This window comes from Myxine glutinosa, chromosome 2, assembly GCF_964187855.1.
Source record: "Myxine glutinosa chromosome 2, kmMyxGlut1.1, whole genome shotgun sequence".
Lineage (NCBI taxonomy): Eukaryota > Metazoa > Chordata > Myxini > Myxiniformes > Myxinidae > Myxine > Myxine glutinosa.
Genome location: NC_136262.1, coordinates 144,225,191 through 144,250,583, shown reverse-complemented (window position 1 = coordinate 144,250,583; position 25,393 = coordinate 144,225,191). Strand labels below are relative to the sequence as shown.

The 25,393-nt window shown below is 40.8% G+C and overlaps 1 protein-coding gene across 11 annotated transcripts in view; it reads right to left on the bottom strand.

Annotated features, from left to right (window-relative positions):
- Nucleotides 1-1,478: 1,478 nt before the first annotated feature.
- LOC137421193 (actin-binding LIM protein 1) overlaps nucleotides 1,479-25,393 on the bottom strand; it is a 488,353-nt gene continuing 464,438 nt past the window's right edge. For 6 of the 11 annotated variants that reach the window (XM_078771775.1, XM_078771771.1, XM_078771773.1 and 3 more), the window contains 6 exons: nucleotides 21,816-21,913; nucleotides 21,570-21,723; nucleotides 18,852-18,904; nucleotides 14,809-14,876; nucleotides 7,946-8,026; nucleotides 1,479-5,723 (listed from right to left, as the gene is read on the bottom strand). In XM_078771775.1, the coding sequence (XP_078627901.1) occupies nucleotides 8,005-8,026; nucleotides 14,809-14,876; nucleotides 18,852-18,904; nucleotides 21,570-21,723; nucleotides 21,816-21,913 (395 nt within the window). In that variant the 3' untranslated portion in view covers nucleotides 1,479-5,723; nucleotides 7,946-8,004. Of the gene's footprint in view, nucleotides 5,724-7,945; nucleotides 8,027-10,498; nucleotides 10,577-14,808; nucleotides 14,877-18,851; nucleotides 18,905-21,569; nucleotides 21,724-21,815; nucleotides 21,914-25,393 lie in introns of all 11 variants that reach the window. The other 5 variants (XM_078771768.1, XM_078771770.1, XM_078771767.1 and 2 more) reach the window with 1 other exon arrangement.

Here is a 25,393-nt window from a genome sequence, read left to right as displayed (position 1 = left end):
AAGCAGGTGTACGACTGGGACAGGAAGTTTAAAAGAGGAGTGTCCAGTGTGGCAGACGCTGCTCGCTTGGGTCGGCCTCACACAGCCAACACACCAGAAATTGTTGAAGGAGTTGAGTGCGTACTAAGGGAAAACCGTCGCATTACGCTGGATGAAGTTGTCTCCAAATTGAACATTAGCCGTGGTTCAGCACACCATATTATTCACAATGTGCTGGGGTTCCACAAAGTGTCTGCAAGGTGGGTGCCCAGATAACTCACACCCAAACTGAAAGAACGGCGAGTGGACACATGTGAAGAACTTCTGCGACGTTACGAAACAGAAGGCAACGCTTTCTTACAGTGCATAGTGACTGGGGATGAATACTGGGTCCACTACTTTCAGCCAGAAACGAAGAGGGCAAGCAAAGAGTGGCGCCATTCAACTTCACCGAATCCCAAAAAGTTCCGCACATAGCCGTACACTGGAAAAGTGATGCTGACGCTCTTCTGGGATAGCAGAGGCCCACATGTAGAGCATTACATGCCCAGAGGGACCACAGTCACCAGTGCATCATACTGCGACCTCCTTAAAAATCATCTGAAACCAGAAATCAGATCAGAACGTCATGGACTAATCACTACCGGTGTTTTGCTGCAGCATGACAATGCTCGGCCCCATACTGCCCGTGCTACAGCTGCAACAATCGAGGACCTGCATTTTGAGTGTCTTCCTCATCCACCCTACTTGCCACACCTCGCCCCTCCGGATTACCACATCTTTGGGCCACTTAAAGAGGCGCTTGGTGGAACCACTTTCCGATGTGACGAAGAGGTCCAAGAGGCGGTGCACGAATGGCTACACAAGGAGCCAAAATATTTTTTTCTAGAGGAATCCAGGCCTTAGTAAAGCGCTGGAAAAAATGCATTGAACGCAATGGAGATTATGTTGAAAAATAACAGTTGTTGCACACGTACATGCAATAAACGAGTTGTGAAAAATATTTTAAGGTTACTTATTGACTGGCCCTCGTGTAATGATGGAATGATTTGGGTGGAAGCATATCGGTCAATGTCGTGACGTCAGAGTGTCATGTTGATGTAGCTTTTATAAATTTTTACAAATTAATTAAAGATGAAATACAGAAATATCTAATTTACATAAGTATTCAGCCCCCTAAGTCAGTACTTCATAGAAGCTGCTTTGAGTCTTCTTGGATTTGGCGCATCTGGATTTGGGGAGTTTCTTCCATTCTTCCTTGCAGATTTGCTCAAGCTCTGTCAAGTTTGATGGAGAACGTCGGTGAACAGCAATCTTCAAGTCTTTCCACAGATTAGATCAGTGACAAAAATCAATCTAACCCATTTTAAATTCAAGGGGTGTGAATACTTTCTGAAGGCATTGTACATCACAGTTAGTACATGGCACACCAGAATACAGGGAGAAAATGAAGCATAAACTGTGGATGAAAAACTAGAAAATATGATCACTCAGCCAGGAACATTTTAGAAACTTTATTTTTTGCTGCAGGATCATCTACATGACATTCAACCAGAAAACAAGGGAAAATGCAGACACAGTGAAAATACAGGTAAAGAATGCAATTATACATCTAAATGTTCCAGCTTCGCTCTCCTTCTTTCGAGTTTCTCATTGCATTCCATGCACGACTCGGAAAAATGACCGACTGAAAGTGAAGCAGCATCAATAATGGTGGATCTGTTTAACACTGGACTTTAATTAATAAATTTAAATTAAATGGTATGTACATTTATTCATATAAAATTTGTAAATATGTAAGCATGTACTATGTATTTCCAATTTTGAATATAATGCAATGTTGGATTAACTTCTGGGTAAAGTAAGACTGTTAAGTGACTGCAAGAAGAGTTTGTTTTCACTTTAGCCCCATAAGAAAATTAATAGTTTATGCACTGTGCAAATGATCTTTTAACTCGTGATAAGCATGATTAATACCGATAACTGTCTTCTTTGTTAATTCTCCAACATCCAAGTGAAACAAAATCGCAAATTATGATTTGAAATGCATTCCTGAAAAGAAAAATTATTGGTAGCATGAAATGACATTTAAAACCACAAGGGCCAGGCTCACAACAATACTCATCTAATCGAATAAAAGAAAAATAAACAGTGGGATCTGGTGCTTTTGATTTTCAGAGAAACAGATAATAATAAAATTATATGATGAGAAACCTCAATGTGCCCTCCGTGAATTACCTTGATCCTTCAGGGATAAAATATATAATTCACCCACATTACGGAGCAAGCGCAATGATCCGCCTTTCAGTTGATGTGACTGTAACCCATTCATGAATGTTAATCAGTTAGACGATGAGCAGGAGAATTTTCACTCCAGTCATGTTCTTGAATCCTTCTCCAGAAAAGGAAAATATAATGAAGGCCTAAAAGTAAACCATTGCTTTATGATGCGAGTGATGTTTTGATACAGGCCTGGAAATATTTCCGGCATTAACGGATTGTATTTTTTGCTGCCATACTAAAATTAAAATAAAACTTCCACTGTCAAACTAAAAACATGAATGATATAAAATTCAAATGATGTTTCCATCGAAGCAGTGTATTCCATGGACAAAGCTGAAAATGTGCACACGATCTTTCTCAATTACCTGCAGATTACAGGTATTGCACTATAATCAGATATATATTATAGTTAATAAAAATAGGTTTTCAAACAACACAAAAGTGTGCACCAAATTGTTATTTTTCCAATCACACCTAAATTAAATAACACTTTTTAAAGTGAAGATAACTATAGGCATTTCAGCAGTTCTGATTTAACCCCACAGTGGATGGCGTCTCTTAACTCGACCAAATTATAATTCAGAGGTCAAATAAACAAAGACGTCTTATTGCAGGAGGGATTGAAACAAAATATATTTAAATGACAAATGTACAGGTAAGCGTTAATATGTTAGCAAACCAGGTTCTTCAAAGTGAATATGGCGAATACGTTGAAAGTAAAAGTGAATATGTCAAAAGAAAAAGTGAATACGGCGAAAGTAAAAGTGAATATCTCTGAAGTAAAAGTGAATATGTCAAAAGTGAAAGTGAATATGGCGAATATGTCAAAAGAAAAAGTGAATATGTCGAAAGTAAAAGTGAAAATGGCGAATATGTCGAAAGTAAAAGTGAATATGTCGAAAGTAAAAGTGAATATGTCGAAAGTAAAAGTGAATACGTCGAAAGTAAAAGTGAATATGTTGAAAGTAAAAGTGAATATGGCAAATATGCAGAAAGTAAAAGTGAATATGTCGAATATGTAGAAAGTAAAAGTGAATACGTCGAAAGTAAAAGTAAATACGGCGAAAGGAATATCGTGAATATGTCGCAAGTAAAATTGAAAATGTCAAAAGTAAAAGTGAATATGGCGAATATATTGAAAGTAAAAGTGAATATGTCAAATATATTGAAAGTAAAAGTGAATATGGCGAATATGTCGAAAGTAAAAGTGAATATGGTGAATATGTCGAAAGTAAAAGTGAATATGTCGAAAGTAAACGTGAATATGGTGAATATGTCGAAAGTAAAAGTGAATATGTCGAAAGTAAAAGTGAATATGTCGAATATATCGAAAGTAAAAGTGAATATGGCGAATATGTTGAAAGTAAAAGTGAATATGGTGAATATGTCGAAAGTAAACGTGAATATGGCAAATATGTTGAAAGTAAAAGTGAATATGTCGAAAGTAAAAGTGAATATGGCAAATATGTTGAAAGTAAAAGTGAATATGTCGAAAGTAAAAGTGAATATGGCAAAAGTAAAAGTGAATATGTCAAAAGTAAAAGTGAATACAGCGAAAGTAAAAGTGAATATGTCAAAAGTAAAAGTGAATATGTCAAAAGTAAAAGTAAATATGTCAAAAGTCAAAGTGAATACGGCAAAAGTAAAAGTGAATATGTCAAAAGTGAAAGTGAATACTGCGAAAGTAAAAGTGAATATGTCGAAAGTAAAAGTGAATATGTCTAAAGTAAAAGTGAATACGGCGAAAGTAAAAGTGAATATGGTGAATATGTCGGAAGTAAAAGTGAATTTTGAAAGTAAAAGTGAATATGGCGAATATGTCGAAAGTAAAAGTGAATATGGCAAATGTGTCGAAAGTAAAAGTGAATATGGCGAATATGCTGAAAGTAAAAGTGAAAATGCTGAAAGTAAAAGTGAATATGGTGAACATGCTGAAAGTTAAATTGAATATGGCGGATATGTCGAAAGTAAAAGTGAATATGGCAAATATGTCGAAAATAAAAGTGAATATGGCAAATATGCAGAAAGTAAAAGTGAATATGGCGAATATGCAGAAAGTAAAAGTGAATATGGCAAAAATAAAAGTGAATATGGCGAATATGCTGAAAGTACATCTGATAAAAACCATAATGGCATTTCATGATTCATCTGTGCATTACAAAGTAACATGCATTCATTCTTACTAAATCATCAAACCATCTTTCCATTTATTTGTTTTTCCCCTCCTCACATGACACACAAAAGCACAAGCTTTGCATTCCAAGTTGTCAAGCGTGTACATTTTAAAAGCTTTGCTCGTACGTGTGCCAATATACACCGGGTTAAAAAGAAGATAGCAAAAACAAACAAAAAAGAAAAGCAAAACTAGGTAAAACACATTTGCTTAAAGGCGAGCAGTTTCACGAAACGTTACTGAAGCTTGGTTGACATTGTCACTTGAGCTCACACCAAATGAGACAACTTCCAGATAAAAGAACCCACGTTCCTTTAAAACTGGTTGAAGCGTGCACGTTGATTAGATATCTACTTTCAGAGCTTTTCTACAGGTAGAGTGTCGCGACGCAATGTGGATGCTCCGGCAGAGAAACAATATGCTTGTAACATTGTGACGTTCTTGAAGCTATAATTAAAGGACATGCGTTTCTCCTGCTTTTACTTTGAAACGGATGTCATATTATCTGGTAAAATGATATAGAAAGAGAAAAATGGCACCGTCAATCTAAAAAGTAAGTGGTATTTGCTTCCAAGGATCCACATCGGTTGGTGCCCCACGATGATAAACATGGGGGTAATTTGAAAGGAGAAAAAAAAAAAACAATACAAATATCACAATGTAACGTTTGGCCAAACAAACTACGAGTAATTCTGTGGGAATCGTTTTGAAACTGCGCCAAATATCTTCTCTTTGTACGTACTCAAATTATCATGAGAGGTTTCAGACACGTGTAGCTATATGAGTATGTGTGTTTTAAATATGTTATTTTAACGCTATACTAATGTAGGAGTTAACCTCAGGCTCCCTAACTAGTAATCTGTCTAACAAACCAGGTCACTTCCTGTTCCTTTATTTCCTTTTTGTTTTACACTAACTTAGAATGTTCTACCATTTCGTTCATGCAACATTCATTGAACCAGTTAAAGCTCTTTTGTACTAACTTTATGCTACTTGCCTCCTATCTGGTTGATGTTATCTTCACTTTGTGGGATATGTTTTGTTTATTAATTAATTAATTAATTTTCACATTGCTTTGTATCTGCCTTTTCCCCCTACTTTTCCTTCATTTACTCAGGCTTGATGTCAATAAAAATGCTTCTCTCCTGAACAGAGATCAATATTCCTTCCAAAACTAAAACAGACGAGCTCTTTTCTTCAGGTCATTCCTCTTCCAAAGTGCCAATCGGTCAAACTCCTGTATACTCATTCCGAAGACTTGATAAAACTCCTCTGGGGATAGATGCCGCTGAAAGTTGCATTGGAAGAAAAACAAGGAAGTCAGTGAGTTACATATTGCATCAAGGTTGGTTATTATTGAAAACAAGACCGAAAGTCTAACAGCGGTGTAGCCGGGCTTGTAAAATATTATAAACCACAAACACACATGATTAGCTTTTTAAACAGTCGCTAATGCTGTTTATAACATTAAACAAAGAAATTTGGAGGAATCCCGACATCCATGCGGTAAGTTTTACTTAAAGAACTGAGGGAAGATCTACTGTAATCTAGATTATACCACACAAGGGATGGGTACATACCATTTTGTTGGAAGAGACGTAACATCTATGCTTTTGATATTTGATGGTCATTTTAACAATCGGTTTGTTTGTGTTTTACACTGAATGAAAAACGTAATGGTAGAGCATGGCGATTGTGATGTATGACAGGTTCGACGATATGTTCGGCATGAACGGCATATAAATCAAAATGGCGGTGTGTGGAGAGTCAGCTGCTGTAATGACTTCAGACGTAATCATCACCTTGTCATGTGACCAGATCCTCAGCTCTGATTGGTATATGTTTGAGGGGACATACATACATACATGGAGGGACAAACACTGTTCTCGACGGCTTTGCCCTATGAGCTACTACTATGAGCCCTAAAAATATATTATGTAACCAATCAAACAGTTTCTAGAAATAATGGAATATATGCCATACTTGCAATAAATTAATTATTTTTGAATAATGATTTAAAAAAAATTGCAGAAACTCAGAATAATAATTACTTACTAATTAGCAGGTGATTTGTATGAAGAAATGCACGACAAGGAAATTCCCACGGAACATGAGCAAATTAGGTAGTGAATTCAGAACGGCTCACCTACTCTGACTGATTTATACCTTTTGTTTTTCAGTCTGTGGGTTGACATATACATAGTACACTAGTACAGTATCTACCTGTATTTGCAACAGAAAATCAATTACAGTGGATTCATGCTCGTCATTGTAACTTCGTGATATTGTGTACCATACTACGTCTATGTATGACGTCAATGACAGTGGTTTTGCCATGGCAACAATTCATACAGGTACCTTATTTCAACAATAATAATATTTGTTGATACAGTTTATTCAGAATAATAATAATTTAACAATTTACAGAAATACTTCCAAACATTAGCAAGGTCGTGGAATCCATCATCGCAGTTGATATGAAACCTTTCCTTTTCTCCAACAGCCTAATCTCTGATCATCAATTCGGATCATCAAATGGTCACACTACCAGGGACATGCTGCTTCTACTCTCCCAACAATGGATGGAGGTCCTCAATGTCAGACATGAGATCAGAGCCATCTCTCTGGACATATCTCTTACTTTTGTCTGGCAGACAGTCTGCCATCCTGCCTTACTCTCCAAACTCTCTGCCTGTGGAATCCAAAGCCAAATGGGGAAGTATACCAGTACTTGTGCGACTCCATATTGTGAGTGGAGAAAGCTCCAGTAAAGTGTCCCGTACAGCTCTTGCTGCACTTTGCCAGGAGTGATAAGTGCCGTCTGCCACGTGGAACATTATCTCTCGCTTTCCACCAAACACAATATGGAGTCATGGATGCGGTTGGGAGTAATGAATTATAATATATAATTATTGCTCCAACTTATGACCGAATGCCGTAACGTCACTGCCACGATGTCCGCGCTGTCTGCGAAGCTCCAGAAGAGCCATCCCGCAAAGACAAATCATAAAGATGTTATTTCAGATGGTGTCACAAGTGCATGGAAAACTGCTCGAACATGGGAAAAACATGTGGAAGCTTTCTGCGTTGCCGTGATAATGCCCCAATAAGGACGAAACCAGGTCGGTAACTGTGTTTTCCATGCACCTGTGACAGCACAAAATAAATGTTTGTATTATGATTGGTGTAAATAATGACAACACAGCAACTCACATACAGTCAGGTCATTATCCTCGGTTAAAACAAGCCCGTGCCTCTGCAGTGACGACGCTGGCGTATATAAAAAGTTGCATTTTTGTTCTCAAAGTCTTCTCACACTAATATGTTTAAATAAAACACCCACACCCACATGTAGATACTTTGAGACCTGGGAGGGCTCTGTTCCACCTTCTGAAACCCGCATATGAAGATGTCAACTAACGACACACACCTGTTTGGGGTTCAACAAACACCAGTGTATGTTCATGTTTTCAGGTTATGAATATTATGGATGATATTCCATGAACTCACCTCCAGCCTAGCCCTGTCCACATCCTTGGGTAGTTTGCTGCGCATCCGGTTGGTAATGATCAAAGCTTCGTAAGGATATTTCTGTATCAAACAAATAACATGTTTCTGTATCAAACAAATTTTCTGTGTCATTTTTTTCTGTATCAAACAAAAAACCATGATCTTTTCTTCCCCATTAACCCTCCCCAAGCGCACCTCGTTCTAAATTTCCTTCCTGAGAGTTTCCTTCTGTTTCCATCTTATCCAACCCTGCGCATCCTCCCCTACCCCTCATTATTCCCCACATCCAAGTCTCCCTCTATTTTTTCCCTCAACCCTGCTATTCCTGTGTTTCCCCACCACCTGGCTGACATTCTGTGGCTCCTTGAATTCTGTTATGCCCTGATCCGTTCTATGTTCTAGCTCCTTCACAATCCTCGACTCTATACAATTTTTTTGTAACTTTGTATACTTCAAACTCCTAGATCCATCATCATTATCTATCAAAATTCATGTACTCATTTAATAACAACTCGTGTTATATAGGACGGCAGTGACTGCAATTAAAAAAAAAAAAGCAAGAAGTTTTCATCTCCCAATCAAAGTCTGTGAATAGTACAAACTGACTATCGTTATAACTAGATAGTTCATAGAACATACAGTGTTCGATTATATACTTTAATTTTAATAAAATAGTCATTTTAAAGATCACTTAAAAGAGTCCACAAGTTTAGCGCTACTGAAGAAGTCTCATACACCACCCATAATTATACACTGTATTAAGATGAGATTGAGTCGCAGTTTATGAAATGGAGGCTTTGTTGATCACCATAGAACGTCGCGTCAATCGACATCATACAAAGCCATATTGGCAGCCTCTTCTTCACCCCAATACTGCACCCTCCCACATGTCACGCCCTCTCATGATATATATTGATATATCGCACCGTTCTTGGAAGTATTATGAAGACGATTTGTGATGTACAGTATTCAAGTGTATAATTCAATTTAAACAAGAAAAAGAGCAAACAGATTCCAAACCGTCACCAGGATGTATTTTCAGTGGTTTTAAAGGCTTTTGTGTTAAAACAAATATGGTGGCCGAACCACATGACCGATGACGTCATCATTATTTTTTTCTAAACTAATTTATTCCTAGATTATGCTCAAGAAATTTCATCTTGATCGGATGAAGTTTTGTACTTGTCGAATTATGACGTCATAATGGAGGGACCGATGACATCATTAACATATTTTATTCCCCATTGAGAGTTCTTTATAATGAGCCATGTTTCAATTTTTTCTATTCAGCACTTTCGGAGATATAGAGGTGCAAATTTTTTGGTTTTTCCAAGATGGCGGCCGAACCACGTGACCCATGACGTCATCATTATTTTTTTTCTCCACCACTTTATGCCGACATGGCGCTCAAGAAATTTCATCTTGATTGGATGAAGTTTTGTACTTGTCGAACTATGACACCATAATGGAGGCAGCTGTGACATCATCGACAACACAACAACATGCATTTTAAGGCCATTTTCCCTGCTAGAGCGGGGGTTAGCCTTGCGGTCCCCATGACAATATTCTCCATCTTGCCCTATTTTCTGCATCTCTCCTTGTTAACCCCCTTGCCCGCATTTCTTCTTCCACCATCTTTAGCCAAAGCTGTGACATCATCATCAACATATTTTATTCCCCATGGAAAGTTCTTTACAATGAGCCATGTCTCAATTTTCTCTATTCAGCGCTTTCCGAGATATAGAGGTGCAAAGTTTTTAGATTTTTCCAAGATGGCGGCCGAACCACATGACTTATGATGTCATAATTATCATTAAAAAATTATACAGTTGGAGTTGCACCTATGGTGAAAATTTCCTGTCAATCGGACCAACGGTTGCAGAGAAAATCATATTTGTTCTGTGCGGACAAACAGACAAACAAACAGACGGACTCAAATGCAATACCCTATCCTCTGGCGAGGGTAATAAAGGTTCGAATAGGTTTAAAAACGTATAAATTAATTAATTCTGGGGTTTACCACCATTTTCCACAGTGTCTATTATATCACCCTATCTAACACGTTACATTAGTTCTTCATGCCTGTTGTCTGTGTCCTTTATAAAGTTCATAAAAACAGTAAATTTCCTGTTTGGAATGATTTTAATTTTGTTTGACTGTCAGGGAAGCAGAAGGAGTAAAATATTATCTCAGTCTTCTCTGTGCATGCGCGATCGGGATGGGTTCGGAGCCAAAGTACGTTAAACGGCAAACGTGTCCTTCTATTCATGTTCAGAATATAACATTCAATTTAAATAAGTTGTTCCTCGATCATAAACTGATAAGATGGATGGACGGATGGACGGACATGAACCAATTGCCTAACCCTGTGTTTCTGACGATGCAATTACTGACGCAATCGTGGTTTGGGGTATCTCAGATATGAAGGAATTTCATATTATAAAGAGCACAAATAAAAAGCAATATTATATCAGTTAAAGATTGACATGCAAAAAAATCATGAAAGCCAATCGAGAACACTCATGCAAGCCTCAGTGAAATCCCTGTGCCTACCTTCATCATATCAGTCATGCAAGGCATAGAGAGGCCCTTCACCTTGCGGTCAGCATGCGAGTCAGTTGTATGCATATGCTAAGAAGAGAAATGTGATGTATGCACCCAGCCCCACAACAGGAGGGCAGCAATGACGAGCAGGAATGAAGATGGATCAGATCGGGTAAGTAAATGTAAAACATAGATGGGTTACATGAAATGGTGAAGAAAGTTCATAAATAAAGTTTTGAACACATGCATGAGCAGTAATATACGCAATAAGCAAACGCGCATGCATTAAATGTACTGTTGCTTTACAATGCGATTTATGTGTGGAGATCCATACCTTAAACTCTGGAGGAAGGAAATGAGGGAAGAGAATAGAAAAACAATGTTATAATCATCATACAAATCAGTTTTAGTCATTTAAAAAGTTCATGAAAAATAAACATTCCATAAAGACGTTGATTTTCCATTAAACCATGAAGGATGGCATCCATGGGGAGGAACTTTTTCATTCATTAAAAACAAACAAAAAAAAAAAACCCACCTTTAGAAGCCATTTTTCCCCGCAAAGCGGGGGTTGGCCTTTTTCGGGGACCGTGGTTGTTGTTTGTTGTTGTTGGTCCCCTTTTTGAAGCAATGTTTTACGGCCGGATGCCCTTCCTGCCGCCAACCCTTTTTGTCGCCTTTTACGACAAGCAGGGAATTACCAGTGAACTGGTACTCAATTAGCCGACCTCGGAAGGATGACAGGCTGAGTCAACCCCCCTGGCGTTAATTCAGCGATCGACCGGGATTCCAACCCAGGATCCTTGGATCCTAAGCTGGCACCCTAGCCGCTAGCCCAACACCAGGCTTGAATTTTTCATTCATTGCCAAACTCAAAAGAAAAGAGTCACAAAGATAATGTCACCGGTACACAACATTGCACCAGAAAGTTATATTTTAAGTTATATAATGTCACTTTGGCAAAGCTCAGAGGCTGTGTTTGTCTGAAGTAAAGTCCGGTGTTGTCTTGTGCACGTGTCTGTGTGTGGTTTATGCTACTCCTCCATGAGTCTCAGACACTTTAGAAAAACAAAACAATATCCCAGACCTCAAGGAGAATTCCAATCAATAAACAAGTCATTGCTCTTCCTCCCCAGCTGACACACTGGCGTTGGATTGACCTTGCGCCAACAAAATCTGTCAATTGTCCCAACATTGGCCCAATATTGGCCAATATCCCAACGTTTTAAAACTGGGACAACGGCCAACATTGGGAAAATGCCACCTGGCTGACATTGGAATATAGACATCGCTTTTACTGACATTGGACCAATGTCAGAAATCCACTTGTGATCATTCGAACTGATGCCAATGTTGAGTTGTTGTCAGTGTGCTGGTTGGGTGTGGATTGTCTGTTCACAGGGTGTGCCACATCAGGTGGCTTTCCCCCACTCATAAACCACTAAATATACCCCTTCACAGAGTGTGCCACATCAGGCATCTTTTCCCCACTCATAAACCACTAAATATACCCCTTCACAGAGTGTGCCACATCAGGCATCTTTTCCCCACTCATAAACCACTAAATATACCCCTTCACAGAGTGTGCCACATCAGGCGGCTTTCCCCCACTCATAAACCACTAAATATACCCCTTCACAGAGTGTGCCACATCAGGCATCTTTTCCCCACTCAGAAACCACTAAATAGACCACCTCACAGAGTGTGCCACATCAGGTGGCTTTCCCCCACTCAGAAACCACTAAATAGACCCCCTCGCAGAGTGTGCCACATCAGGCGGCTTTCCCCCACTCATAAACCACTAAATATACCCATTCACAGAGTGTGCCACATCAGGCATCTTTTCCCCACTCAGAAACCACTAAATAGACCACCTCACAGAGTGTGCCACATCAGGCGGCTTTCCCCCACTCAGAAACCACTAAATAGACCCCCTCGCAGAGTGTGCCACATCAGGCGGCTTTCCCCCACTCATAAACCACTAAATAGACCCCCTCGCAGAGTGTGCCACATCAGGCGGCTTTCCCCCACTCATAAACCACTAAATAGACCCCCTCGCAGAGTGTGCCACATCAGGCGGCTTTCCCCCACTCATAAACCACTAAATAGACCCCCTCGCAGAGTGTGCCACATCAGGCGGCTTTCCCCCACTCATAATCCCCTAAATAGACCCCCTCGCAGAGTGTGCCACATCAGGCGGCTTTCCCCCACTCATAAACCACTAAATAGACCCCCTCGCAGAGTGTGCCACATCAGGCGGCTTTCCCACACTCATAAACCACTAAATATACCCATTCACAGAGTGTGCCACATCAGGCATCTTTCCCCCACTCATAATCCCCTAAATAGACCCCCTCGCAGAGTGTGCCACATCAGGCGGTTTTTCCCCACTCATAAACAACTAAATATACCCCCTAACAGGGTGTACCACATCAGGAAGCTTTCCCCACTCACAAACCACTAAATGGACCCCCATGCCTCAGCAAAGTGAGTTTAATTGACTTGTGGATGAAAATGAAGCATTTTTATCGAGTAAACAGAATTTTGCAAGGCAATTCAATAAAACTGTGAGGCAAATCCTATTTACATCCAACTTTATGCTTTTAAAACATGAATTCAGGACAAACTCCAACAAGGCTTCCACTTTTGGCTACTCCAACAAGGACAAAGAGAAGGAGAATGGGGGAGAATTTTTCTACTTCTCAGCTGCTCCGTTCTCCAAATGAAAAAAATTCGTTTGTAAAACTTTTTCACGTATGAGAAACTGCTGTTTCAGTCTATAAGAGAATCCAAGTGAAATGAAGTTCAACTCTCTCAGAAAGATGTGACAGAACCCAATTTCTGCTCTTTGGGCAAGTCCTATCCATGTTGAGTCAGGATTCAAAGGCTTCTTCTTCTTCTTCCTTTGATTGCAATGCAGTCTCAGAATAACCTAGAGTCATTACAACGACTCTTTCTTTTACGTTCACTTTCCGATGAATACTCGGGAAGATTATTTTCAGAAGATAATCTCCCTGTTTTCACTCCCAATTGACAACCATATGCACATTCATGATGATGCTGATGACTCCACTCTCTGCTGCTCCATATCCCAACCCTCAGATTGGCAGGCAGCAGCCTCTTCACTCTCTGCAGACCTGAACAAACTGGTCAAACAAGTGGAACATGTCTTTCAATCCTGACAAATCTCACACTCTCACGATGCCTCTCCGAAAAGACCGGCTGGAAAACCCTCCCATCTACTTTCTCAACAATCGTCTCGAAGAAGTTCTGTCACTCAAGCTTTTGGGTCTCACTATCTGCCATGATCTTTCATGGGAAAACCACTTTTCCAAGCTGGCCTACAAAGTCAGACGCCGACTGGGCATCCTCCGTCGTGCGAAGTCCTTTCTTGGCACCACTGAGCTTCTCACCACATACAAGGCTTTCATCCACAGTTTGATGGAATACTGCTCTCCCCTCTGGGCTGGTGCACCTGCCTCACACCTTGCTTGGCTTCACGCTGTAGAAACCAAAGCTTTTAGAATCATGGGTATCTCCCGCGATGAAGCGGATACTGAGGGTCTTTCTCTCTCACCATAGGGAGGTTGGTGGTCTTTCTGTCTTCTCCTGACTCCTTTCCGGCCTATCTCCCCCTGCTCTGTCTGTGCTCTGTCTCCACAAATATTCCTGCAGGACACACAGGATCTGCCATCAACCCTCTTCTGGTAAAACTGCCAAAATCAGGACTCTCTGCTCACCTTCACTCTTTCATTCCTCCATTCTCCCGCCTCTGGAACAAATTCCCACACAATCCTCCCTCCAGGTCTTCAAAACAGCCGTTCACCACCATCTCACATCTTTCCCCATCCAAAACCTTGATCTTTTCTACCCCCGTTAGCACACCACAAATCCACCTTTTTCAAATTCTCTATTTTCTTTCCTGAAAGTCCTTGTAGTGTTCAGCTTGTTTATCAAATGTACCCCGCCCGAGCCTTCTCTTCCACAGATCTCCCGATGTCCCTATTCCCTACTGTTGTTGTGCTTCCTTCTCTCTCCCCATCTTGTACCCCGATCCTTTTATTATATGTTCCATGTGTTGGCTCTTATACGAGCCTCGACTTAGTATCCCAAAAAAGTGTTGCATCGTCATGTGCACATGCCACACTGAATCAATTGTGACAATAATAGTTCAACAAAAAAATGGCCATGTTTGCACACTGGGCTTTGGCCCAGTGGTGAGTCTACAATAACCTCTTGCTCACAATCTTCCAATTGCAAAACAATATGCACACATTGCAATAAAATAAGTCTCAGTAAAAAATTATCCAACAGCTGACTTACCTCGAGTACCCCAATAGTCACTAAAACCAGAAGATCCATAAGGAACAAAGTCCATTGACTGGTGCTGTAATAAGGACACAAACATGCAAGTGGGTCCATGAAATAATATGGAATGGTTACAAACAGCAACAAGTTCTGGATTTTCTCGTGATTCCAGTGAAGATTAAACTTTTAAGGAACATAAACACTGGTTTAATATTATTTGCATATTTCCAACAGAAAGAGATTGTTCTTCAGTAAAAGTTTTCACACATGCAGCAGCCTCCAAAAGTATTCACCCACTCCCAATAATGCCACATTTAGATGAATTAAAAATTATGTAGAAACAATTTTTCCAAAGCAACTTTTTTATACAGAACGGAAAAGATCAAACTAAACACTTATAGTTGAAGGAGATCACATGTCAGGAACACTTTTTAAAAACATGTATGAATAACAAGAGAGAGCAATCAGATTGCAGACCCTCGCCAGGACGTGTTTTAGTGCTTTTTAAGGGTTTTGTGTTAAAACAAATATGGCGGCTGAACCACGTGACCAATGACGTCATATTTTGTTTTTCTCCACCAATTTATCACTCTGACGCTCAACAAATTTCATCTTGATCGGATAACGTTTTATACTTGTCGAATTATGATGTCATAATGGAGGCACCTATGACATCATCATTAATATATATGTTATTCCCCATGGAGAGTTCTTTACAATGAGCCATGTCTCAATTTTTTTCTATTCAGCGCTTTCGGAGACAGAGGTGCATTTTTATTCGGTTTTCCCAAGATGGCGCCCGTACCACATGACCTTTGACATTATAATTATCATTTTAAAAAATCTGAGGGAGGAGGTGCACCTATGGTGAAAGTTTCATGTCAATCGGGCCAACAGTTACAGAGAAAATCATATTTATTCTGTGCAGACAAACCAGACAGACAGACAAATTAAAAATCACTCGTAGAGCGACACTTGGCAAAAGAGAACAAAGTAGAATGGCACTCAGTAGAGCATCCTTTTGACCTCACAAATAATTGGTGGTTGAATTCTGCGACCTGATATGCAAATCGCCTTCAAATTTCAAGTCAATCGGATAAAAATTGATGATTTTAGAAATGTGAAAAAAGTGGTTGACCTTTGGCCTATGTTGACCATGTGACCCATGTTGAGCTGCAAAATAGTTGGTGGTTCAATTCAGTTTGCTGATATGTAAATCCTATTTAAATTTCAAGTCAATCGGATCGTTGGTGGTTGGTGGTTCAATTCAGTTCGCTGATATGTAAATCCTATTTAAATTTCAAGTCAATCGGATGAAAATTGAGGATTTTAGAAATTTTAAAAAAGTGGTTGACCTTCGGCCTCTGTTGATGTTTGGGACTATGTTGATCTCAAAAATAGTTTGTGGTTGAATTCAGTTAGCTGATATGAAAATCCTCTTCAAATTACAAGTCAATCGGATGATAATTGAGGATTTTAGAACTTCGGAAAAAAGTGGTTGACCTTTGGCCTATGTTGACCTGGTGGCCTATGTTAATCTTAAAATAGTTGGTGATTCAATTCAGTTAGCTGATATGTAAATCCTATTTAAATTTCCAGTCAATCAGATGAAAATTGAGGATTTTAGAAATTTGAAAAGCTTGTTGACCTTTTGGCCTATGTTGACCTTTAGGCCTTTATTGACCTTTTTGCCTATGTTGATCTGCAAAAAGTTGGTGGTTGAATTCAGTTCGCTGATATGTAAATCCTATTTAAATTTCAAGTCAATCGGATGAAAATTCAGGATTTTAGAAAAGTGGTTGACCTATGTTGCCTATGTTGACCTTTTGGCCTATGTTGATCCTAAAACATTTGGTGGTTGAATTCAGTTAGCTTATATGAAAATACTATTCGAATTTTAAGTCAATCAGATAAAAATTGAGGATTTTAGAAACTAGAAGAAAAGTGGTTGACCTTTGGCCTATATTGACCATGTAACCTATGTTGATCTGCAAAATAGTTGGTGGATGAATTCAGTTCGTCGATATGTAAATCCTGTTTTAAATTTCAAGTCAATCGGATGAAAATTGAGGATTTTAGTAATTTGAAAGAAGTGGTTGACCTTCGGCCTATGTTGATTTCAAAAATTGTTGGTGGTTGAATTCAGTTAGCTGATATGGAAATCATATTTAAATTTCAAGTCAATCTATGAAAATTGAGGATTTTAGACATCTGAAAAGGTTGTTGACCTTTTGGCCTATGTTGATCTGCAAAATAGTTGGTGGTTGAATTCAGTATGCTGGTATGTAAATCCTATTTAAATTTCAAGTCAATCTATGAAAATTGAGGATTTTAGAAATTTAAAAAAAGTGGTTGACCTTTGGCCTATGTTGACCTTATGACCTTTTGAGCTCAAAAATATATAGGGAAAGTATAAGTGAGCGGACAGACAAAGAAACACACACGGTCTCTACCAGGTCTCTACCAGGAATGCACTGTATCTACACATGAAAGCCTGCTTGGAGTTTGCAAAAAAGCACCTAAAGGACTCTCAGACTGTGAGAAACAAGATTCTGTGGGCTTTCATGTCTTTCACTGAGGAGAGGCTTCCGTCTGGCCACTCTGCCATAAATCCCAGATCGGTGGAGTGTTGCAGTGATGGTTGTACTTCTGGAACTTTCTCCCATTTCCACACAGGATCTCTGGAGCTCAGCCAGAGTGACCATGGGGTTATTGGTCACCTCTCTTACCAAGGCCCTTCTCCCCCGATTGCTCAGTTTGGCCGGGCGCCCAGCTCTAGGAAGAGTCCTTGTTGTTCCAAACTTCTTCCATTTAAGAATTATGGAGGCCACTGTGCTCTTGGGAACCTTCAATGCAGCAGAGATTTTTTTGTAGGCTTCCCCAGATCTGTGCCTCGACACAATCCTGTCTCTGAGCTCTGCAGGCAGTTCCTTAGACCTCATGGCTTGGTTTTTGCTCTGATATGCATTGTCAGCTGTGAGACCTTATATAGACAGGTGTGTGCCTTTCCAAATCATGTCCAATCAATTGAATTTACCACAGGTGGACTCCAATCAAGGTGTAGAAACATCTCAAAGATGATCAAGAGAAATTGGAGGCACCTGAGCTAAATTTCAAGTGTCATAGCAAAGGGTCTGAATACTTACGTCAATGTGATATTTCAGTTTTTTCTTTTTAATAAATTTGCAAAACTTTCTAAAACACAGTTTTCTCTTTGTCATTATGGGGTATTGAGTGCAGATTGATGAGGGAAAAAATGAATTTAAACGATTTCAACATAAGGCTGCAACATAACAAAATGTGAAAAAAGTGAAGGGGTCTGAATACCTTCTGAATGCACTGTATCTACCAGGTTTTTGGGTAGGTCTCTACCAGGTATTTGGGTAGGTCTCTACCAGGTATTTGGGTCGGTCTCTACCAGGTATTTGGGGAGGTCTCTACCAGGTTTTTGGGTAGGTCTCTACCAGGTATTTGGGTAGGTCTCTACCAGGTTTTTGGGTAGGTCTCTACCAGGTATTTGGGTAGGTCTCTACCAGGTATTTGGGTAGGTCTCTACCAGGTATTTGGGTAGGTCTCTACCAGGTATTTGGGTAGGTCTCTACCAGGTTTTTGGGTAGGTCTCTACCAGGTATTTGGGTAGGTCTCTACCAGGTATTTGGGTAGGTCTCTACCAGGTATTTGGGTAGGTCTCTACCAGGTATTTGGGTAGGTCTCTACCAGGTTTTTGGGTAGGTCTCTACCAGGTTTTTGGGTAGGTCTCTACCAGGTTTTTGGGTAGGTCTTTACCAGCTTTGTACAGTGAGATGGTGAAATCTTTGCCCATTCTTTACATGAAAATTGCTCTAGTTCTGCCAAGTTTGATGGGGATTGTCGATGGACTGCAATCTTCAAGTGTCGCCATAAATGTGATAAGCCATTATATATCATTTCATTGTATGGCCCCATCCTTTCAATAATGTCATAACATGTTTTATTTAATAATATAACTCAGAGAATGGAGATTTTAAAAACTTCAGTTTATCCCTGATATTTGAGGAAGCTTGATAGGTCTTACCCTGTAAAGTCCATTGGAGCCATAGTTAGGAAGTGATGCAGTTTTAGAGGCATCTACGAGGGGGGAGGTGCAGACAGGGGTGAAGGGAAAGACATGTTTCTTCAAAATGTTATTTCAGCTTTGAGTAATTGCAATAAAGTAGTCCGCTGTGCTTTCCAAATGTGGTAATACACTCTCCACCACAACAAACAGAACACCTGATTGTTGTTGATGCCATTTATTTATGTGACATCAAGGGATAGAGATGAGGTGAAACCTCCGACAGAGATAAATGCTGACCAACTACTCGTACATGTCCATTTAGTTTTGACCTAATCATATAATGCTGTATTGTGACAAAGGTTTTCACATACAGATCCAATGTTGAACTAACAATTTCGATAGCGGGTACTGCCGTCACATTGACCGTAGGGACACTCAAGTCTGAGCTTGGAGAATGGCATTCCATGTCTGAATCAGTTCCTGTTACAGCTCATCGATAATCTGTGGCTGTATTGGTAAGGATCGGACGCGCCGATCAATGATAGCCCAAAGATGGTCAATTGGATTTGAATCTGACGAGAAGGCAGGCCAGGGTGTGATGTCATCAGCGTTGGCTATATTTTTGTATACCTGGTCGATGCTCATGGAAGAGCTAGAGCAGAGTGGAAGGGAACAAAATGGAAAATGAAGAAGAGGAAGCGGAAAGCGGTGATGAAACAGAAGAAGCAACAAACCAACCGACAACTAACAAATGGCGATGGAGAGGGGGGGGGGGGAAATCCAATAACTTGGTAAAGGAGACGCTTGGGAATGGGATCATTTGAGGATAGATGAGATAATGGGTGTGGATGGGGGTGAACCTGAGGTAGGGGTGAACAGCTGTCTAGAAACCCTGGAGGGAAAAATGGGACTGAACTGACTGGTTGATTCCACAGGTGAGACAAAAGAGGCACAAATGAGTGGAGGTGAGCAGTGAGCCTGGATTTTGGGAATTTAACAAGTAGATCAGGGAAGGCAATGGCAAACCACCCAATAATACCCTTGCCAGGAAACTGCTTCAGCAGCACCAATGTTCTGTGAAGAGTATGGTATATAAAAGGAACAAGGGGGATACTGGCAGACCATGTGCACCCTGCAGAAACCTGGGAGACAGAGCCGAGAGAGGAAAGATGGTGCAAGACCAAAACGAGGAGGTACAATACAGAAGGGCCGCCAACCTGTCTGCGATGATAAAGTAACAGGCTAGACGCTCAGCTTCATCATTTGAGAGCCCTATGATTTTGAGGGCATGTTTGCCACGGCATGAAGGACAAGGTGTGAGTCAGGGGTACCAGCCCAAAGGGGAGAGCAGTACTCCATAGAGCTGTGAATGAGGGCCTTGTAGGTTGTCAAAAGCTCAGATTGGCCAAGGAAAGACTTCACATAACAAGGGGGCTCGTTTTGGAGGCCATCTTGGAAATTCGGACTGCCCAAGATCATGGCTGATGGTGAGGCCTAAAGGTTTGAGTGACTTAACCTCTTCAAGTGGTTTGTTTTAGAAGTATATGAGAGTTTTTGCCAGATGGTCTTTTCAAAGAGGCAGGATGTGCGTGGAATTTGACAGGTTGAAAGCTCTATTCGAAATGTTGTACGAGCTCCTGGTTCTATAAAGGTCTGCAAAGTGGGAAGTGGTTGCTGCTTTCATGACTGAAGGATGAGAGATGGTGCGTCAGAGGGTGGCATCATCAGCAGAGATAAGCAGGATTTTCCAGGGAATCAGAAAGATCACTGATGAAGATGTGCCTTGGCCCAAGACACTGCCCAATACACAGTGCCTTGGGACACTCCAGGTTTGACAGAGGGAGGAGATGAGAGGATCTTGTTGAGAGCTACATGCTGACTAAGGGAGTGGAGGACGTCGGTGATCCATGAGAGGATGTCGTAAGCACTTGGATGCCGTAAGTAGAGAGTTTGGAGATCAAGGAGGGGCGCCAGACTGTATTAACTGCTTGAGAGATGTCTGTAGAGACGGCCCTGATCTAATGTTTGAAATGGAGGGCTTCCATCCATTGTTGAATTGATGCGAACGTTCCTTGTTCGATTGTCCCAGTGAGCAGGACAATTATCGTGCATAAAGATGACAACACATACCCACTGCCTCCATGTCCATCAGACGTGCTGATATGACCACTGCAAGAGTGCTTGCATATGTTTTGGTGCATGTCTTGGACACTAAACAAGACGACAAACACGGGGCCTGCATCACGTAGATGCCTCAAAATGGTATTGACAGTCATCCTGCGAGGTCCAGGGAGTATGTTTGCGGTACTCTGGGCAGTTTGAAAGGAATTGCTTGTCACATGAATGTATCAGTCCTGAGTGAGGGTTATATCTCTTGATGATCCAGTTGTTAGATAACATCTTCTGAGGTCATAAACATTTTCTCTCCTCATATTAAAGAGCATTGCATTATAAGACCCATTGGTCTTCCATTAGCCATGTTGAGACGTGGCTGTGTCTCAAAAAGATTTTCCAATTTGCTCAAAATACTTTGTGTCACCTCTAAGAACCCAAATGTGTATGAGTCGCATGTGCTGAAGAAGCAACTACGTTACACGGAAAATTGGAATCTAGTCGTCTGCATATCCCTCGTGCCAAAAAGGCACTTGGAATGACCGTTGGAACTGTCCTTGGACAATTACATTATCAATTCTGCATGTCCACTTTTTTTCTATAACAGAGGCTCAAAATACTTACAGGAGCTCATTGAGCTGTCGTAGTGCCGTTCGTAGGGCGAGCCATGGTCACTCGTTGGACTTTGAGCTGCCAACATGAGCATGTCTTCTTCATGTTTGCCTGCCTCCTTCGCCATCTCCTCCTTCAGCAGCAGTTTGCCCAAGCCAGATTGCATCTGTTCGTAAACAAGTCACATAGTGGTCACAAACATTTCGTCAACCAATAGTGACTCACTTTGTGCAAGATGCATGTGAAAAGATGGCAGACCCTGCTTATCTCCTGCTCTTGGGCCAGGCGGCGTTTCTGCCTCTCATCGTCGTCATCCAGAGGGGTTGTGGAGGCTGAGCGACGCCTTTGATTTGTTCCTGCCATGCACCACAACAACACTCCTCACTAAAACGCTTGAGCAACAGAGTAGCATAACCCATCAAACACAAACACACACAAATACAAACTTCTTCCCTCCTTCACAGTAGGCACTATATAATGAAACACCCATTTTCTTCTTCCTCCTCTATTCCCTTCCGGGATGAGGCCTAATGGTACCAAGCTTCTGCCCTGGCTTGAACACGATACTCCACCACTTCCCTCTATCTTCAGCTAACTCTCTCCACCCTCCCATCATCCCAACCTTATTGATATCACTTCTCACACAATATTCCCATCTCAGCCACAGTTTACCTCTTTTCCTCCTACCTCGCTCCTTCAACCCACCACTTTTCTTTGCCATTCTCTCTTCCTCCATCCACACCAAGTTGGCCAGTCCTCTTCAGCTGGCTATTTACAAATCTTCCCATCAAGCTTATCTGAACACATCCATTCAGTTCACCCGTTCTCCTTCTATTCACCCTCTTCCCTCCCGTAATCCTCCTGACCCAGTTGTTCTCACAAACTTGCAGCCTCTGTTGCTGTATTTCTGTCAGTGCCACCGTCTCGAGACCATAACAGTAGGCCGGCGTTACACAAGACATCAGAACATTCCCTTTCAATTTCCTTCATATATTTATGTCTGCCATAACACCATCCACCCTCATCCATGCATTCACACGCACCTTTATCCTCCGCTGCCTCTGAAATACCATCCCCAGTCACCTTTCCCCATAGATACATAATCACATCTATTTCCCTGTCTCATCTCCTTCCCCGTTAACCTGATATTCATTTCCTTTCTCTGCTGCCAAACCCACGTCACCTCATTCTTATTCATACTCGCCTTCAGTCCATGCTTCCCGAATGCCTTCTTCCGCTCCCCTAGTACCTCCTGCATCTCCCGCCCATTCTCCACCACAACAACCAGATAATCCGCAAAGAACATCTTCCCCAGGATACCCTTCATGTTTATTCTCCTGCGTACCAGCTCCATCACCATGATAAACATGACCCTGCCTCAAACCGTTGCTCATGCTGAACACCTCTGGCATCCATGGACTAAACAAAACACTCTTCCCTTTGTTTCCTCGTACTGTCCTTGAACAATTACATTATCAATTCTACGTTGTTGTTTTTATGCCTCCGCCCCCAAATGTGGCCAGAGGCATTATGTTTTTGGGTTGTCTGTCCATCCATACGAGCTAAACCTCGTTTTTCTCAGCAAACATATGTCTGATTGAGACAAAACTTTCAGGGTAGGCACGACATCCATGTAGAATATTTTGTTTGATAATTGTGACGTCATAGGTCACGTGGTATGGCAGGAATCTTGGATTAAATGCAAATAATTAAAAACATTATTTCGCGGAAACCGCTGAATGGAAAAATTTGAAACTTTGTCAAGTACTCTCAATGGGGAACAAAAGCATGATAAAGATGACGTCATCGGTGAAGTGGTATACCAGTCATAAATGTTTTAATCAAATGCCGTATCTTAAAAATCTGAAATTGCACACACATGAACTATGACGCATTTGTATTGACTAGGGCATTGCCCGTACTATATCTATATCTAAAATTATATCCCCCCCCTCTATTTACATGAAATGGTTTGGTCCAAAGCGAACGGCTTCCGGAGTTTGGTAAAGAAATCGCCATCGCGTGCACAAACGCGCAGGAAAGCGAATGAATCGCAAATTCGTTTTTATTAGTTTTAAAACATAGTTTAACGCCAACATAGTTTGCAAACGTGAAATAAATGAATACGCTCTCAAATGTGCCATCCGAGGCAGAGTGTGTCCGCCACGTTCGGCACACGCGATAGTTCGCTGCTCTCTGATTGGTTGAATCGTTTTTTGGACATAGCTCGGTAAGTAATTGTCCGATTAATATGAAACCTTGAAAAGGCACATCCTCGGGTCCCCAGCAATATACCTGGCAAGTTAAAAGTATATCGGACCCGTGGTTGTCGAGAAACAGCGGTCACAGACAAACAAACGTACAAACGTACAAACAGAGATTACTGGAATTATAGATAGATACGTGTATATTAAACTTATGACATCATAGGTCACATGGTTTGGCAGCCATCTTCGATAGAAAAACGAAACTTATCCGATCAACATGAAACTTCACAAGTGTGATCCCCTACCCATACATATGCAGAGTGTACATTTTTGATGTCATATGTCAGGTTTTTTTTTTTTTAATATCGGCTTTCAAGCTAATATGGCTGCCAAACGGCAGCCATATTAGCTTGAAAGCCGATATAAAAAAAAAAAAACCTTCTCTGAAACCGCTTCACCGATCAATGTGAAACCTGTCATGTCTGGTAAAGAAAATATGATACTTGAGAACAGCTGAAGGGATTCAAGTCAAACTTTCTTATTTTTAGGACAGTCATCTAGGGCATATACCCATTGTCATAGGGAGGGACTACACGGAGGCATATTGGCACCGCAGCCGTATTGCTCTAGTTTTATATAACAGCAGCTGTACATTTTATATAACAGCATTTTAAATAACAGTACCTTCCACCAACCTAACTTATCATTCTGGTACTCCAACTTATCTCGGTGTCACTTTCATAATCTTTTCTGGGACAATTTCATAGGCCTTCTCAAGATCCATAAGTCGTAATGCCATTTCACCTTGCACCTCAAACCTCTTCTCCACCAAATAAATCGGTGTGAACATCCCGTCCGTCATCCACCGACTCTTTCTAAACCTCTGTTCTTATTCACCTTTCTCAATCTCCGCACTCTTCTTTATCCTCCCATCCAGAATCCTCTCCCATACGTTCATGATATGACTAAAGAAAGACTCTGTCCCATCCTGGATCCTGTGCATTGCTCTTCCTCTTCCGTATCGACACAATTATCCTTGTCCTCAAATCCTACGGAATCGAACCCTCTCATAATATATTTAATATCCTTTTTGTCCAACTGACTGCAATTTCTCCCACTGCATTTAGCATCTCCCTCCACACCTCATCAATCCCTGGCACTCTTCCCTTCTTCATCCTCTTTAATGCTGTCTGCACCTCCTCTTCCATTATCTCCACTAATTCCACTTTCCCCTCTACATAACCCATTAGCACAAACTTACGAGAGCTTACCGTTACTTCCTCCATGGTTCAACAGCTTCTTAAAATAGCTTTCCCATACCATGTCGACATTAAATATTATATCTCTCGCAAAGTACCCGCCGAATGGGAGATCTTAGTCTAAACATGCAACACGTTCTTCTGACAAATACCTTTATTTGTGTGGTGTATAGGCAACTGACAGCTGCCTCAATTGCACATAAAAATAAAAACCTGAGTTACGTGCATGAAGCAAAAACATGCCTACTGCTTATAATTCAAAATAGCTCATTGAGTCTTTGGACTGGAAAACGTGCGGATAGGAATACTGTGCTGTAAAGGGTGGGACTTGTAATACTCTCTCCCACCTCGGGGTGGCGCTACATGATAC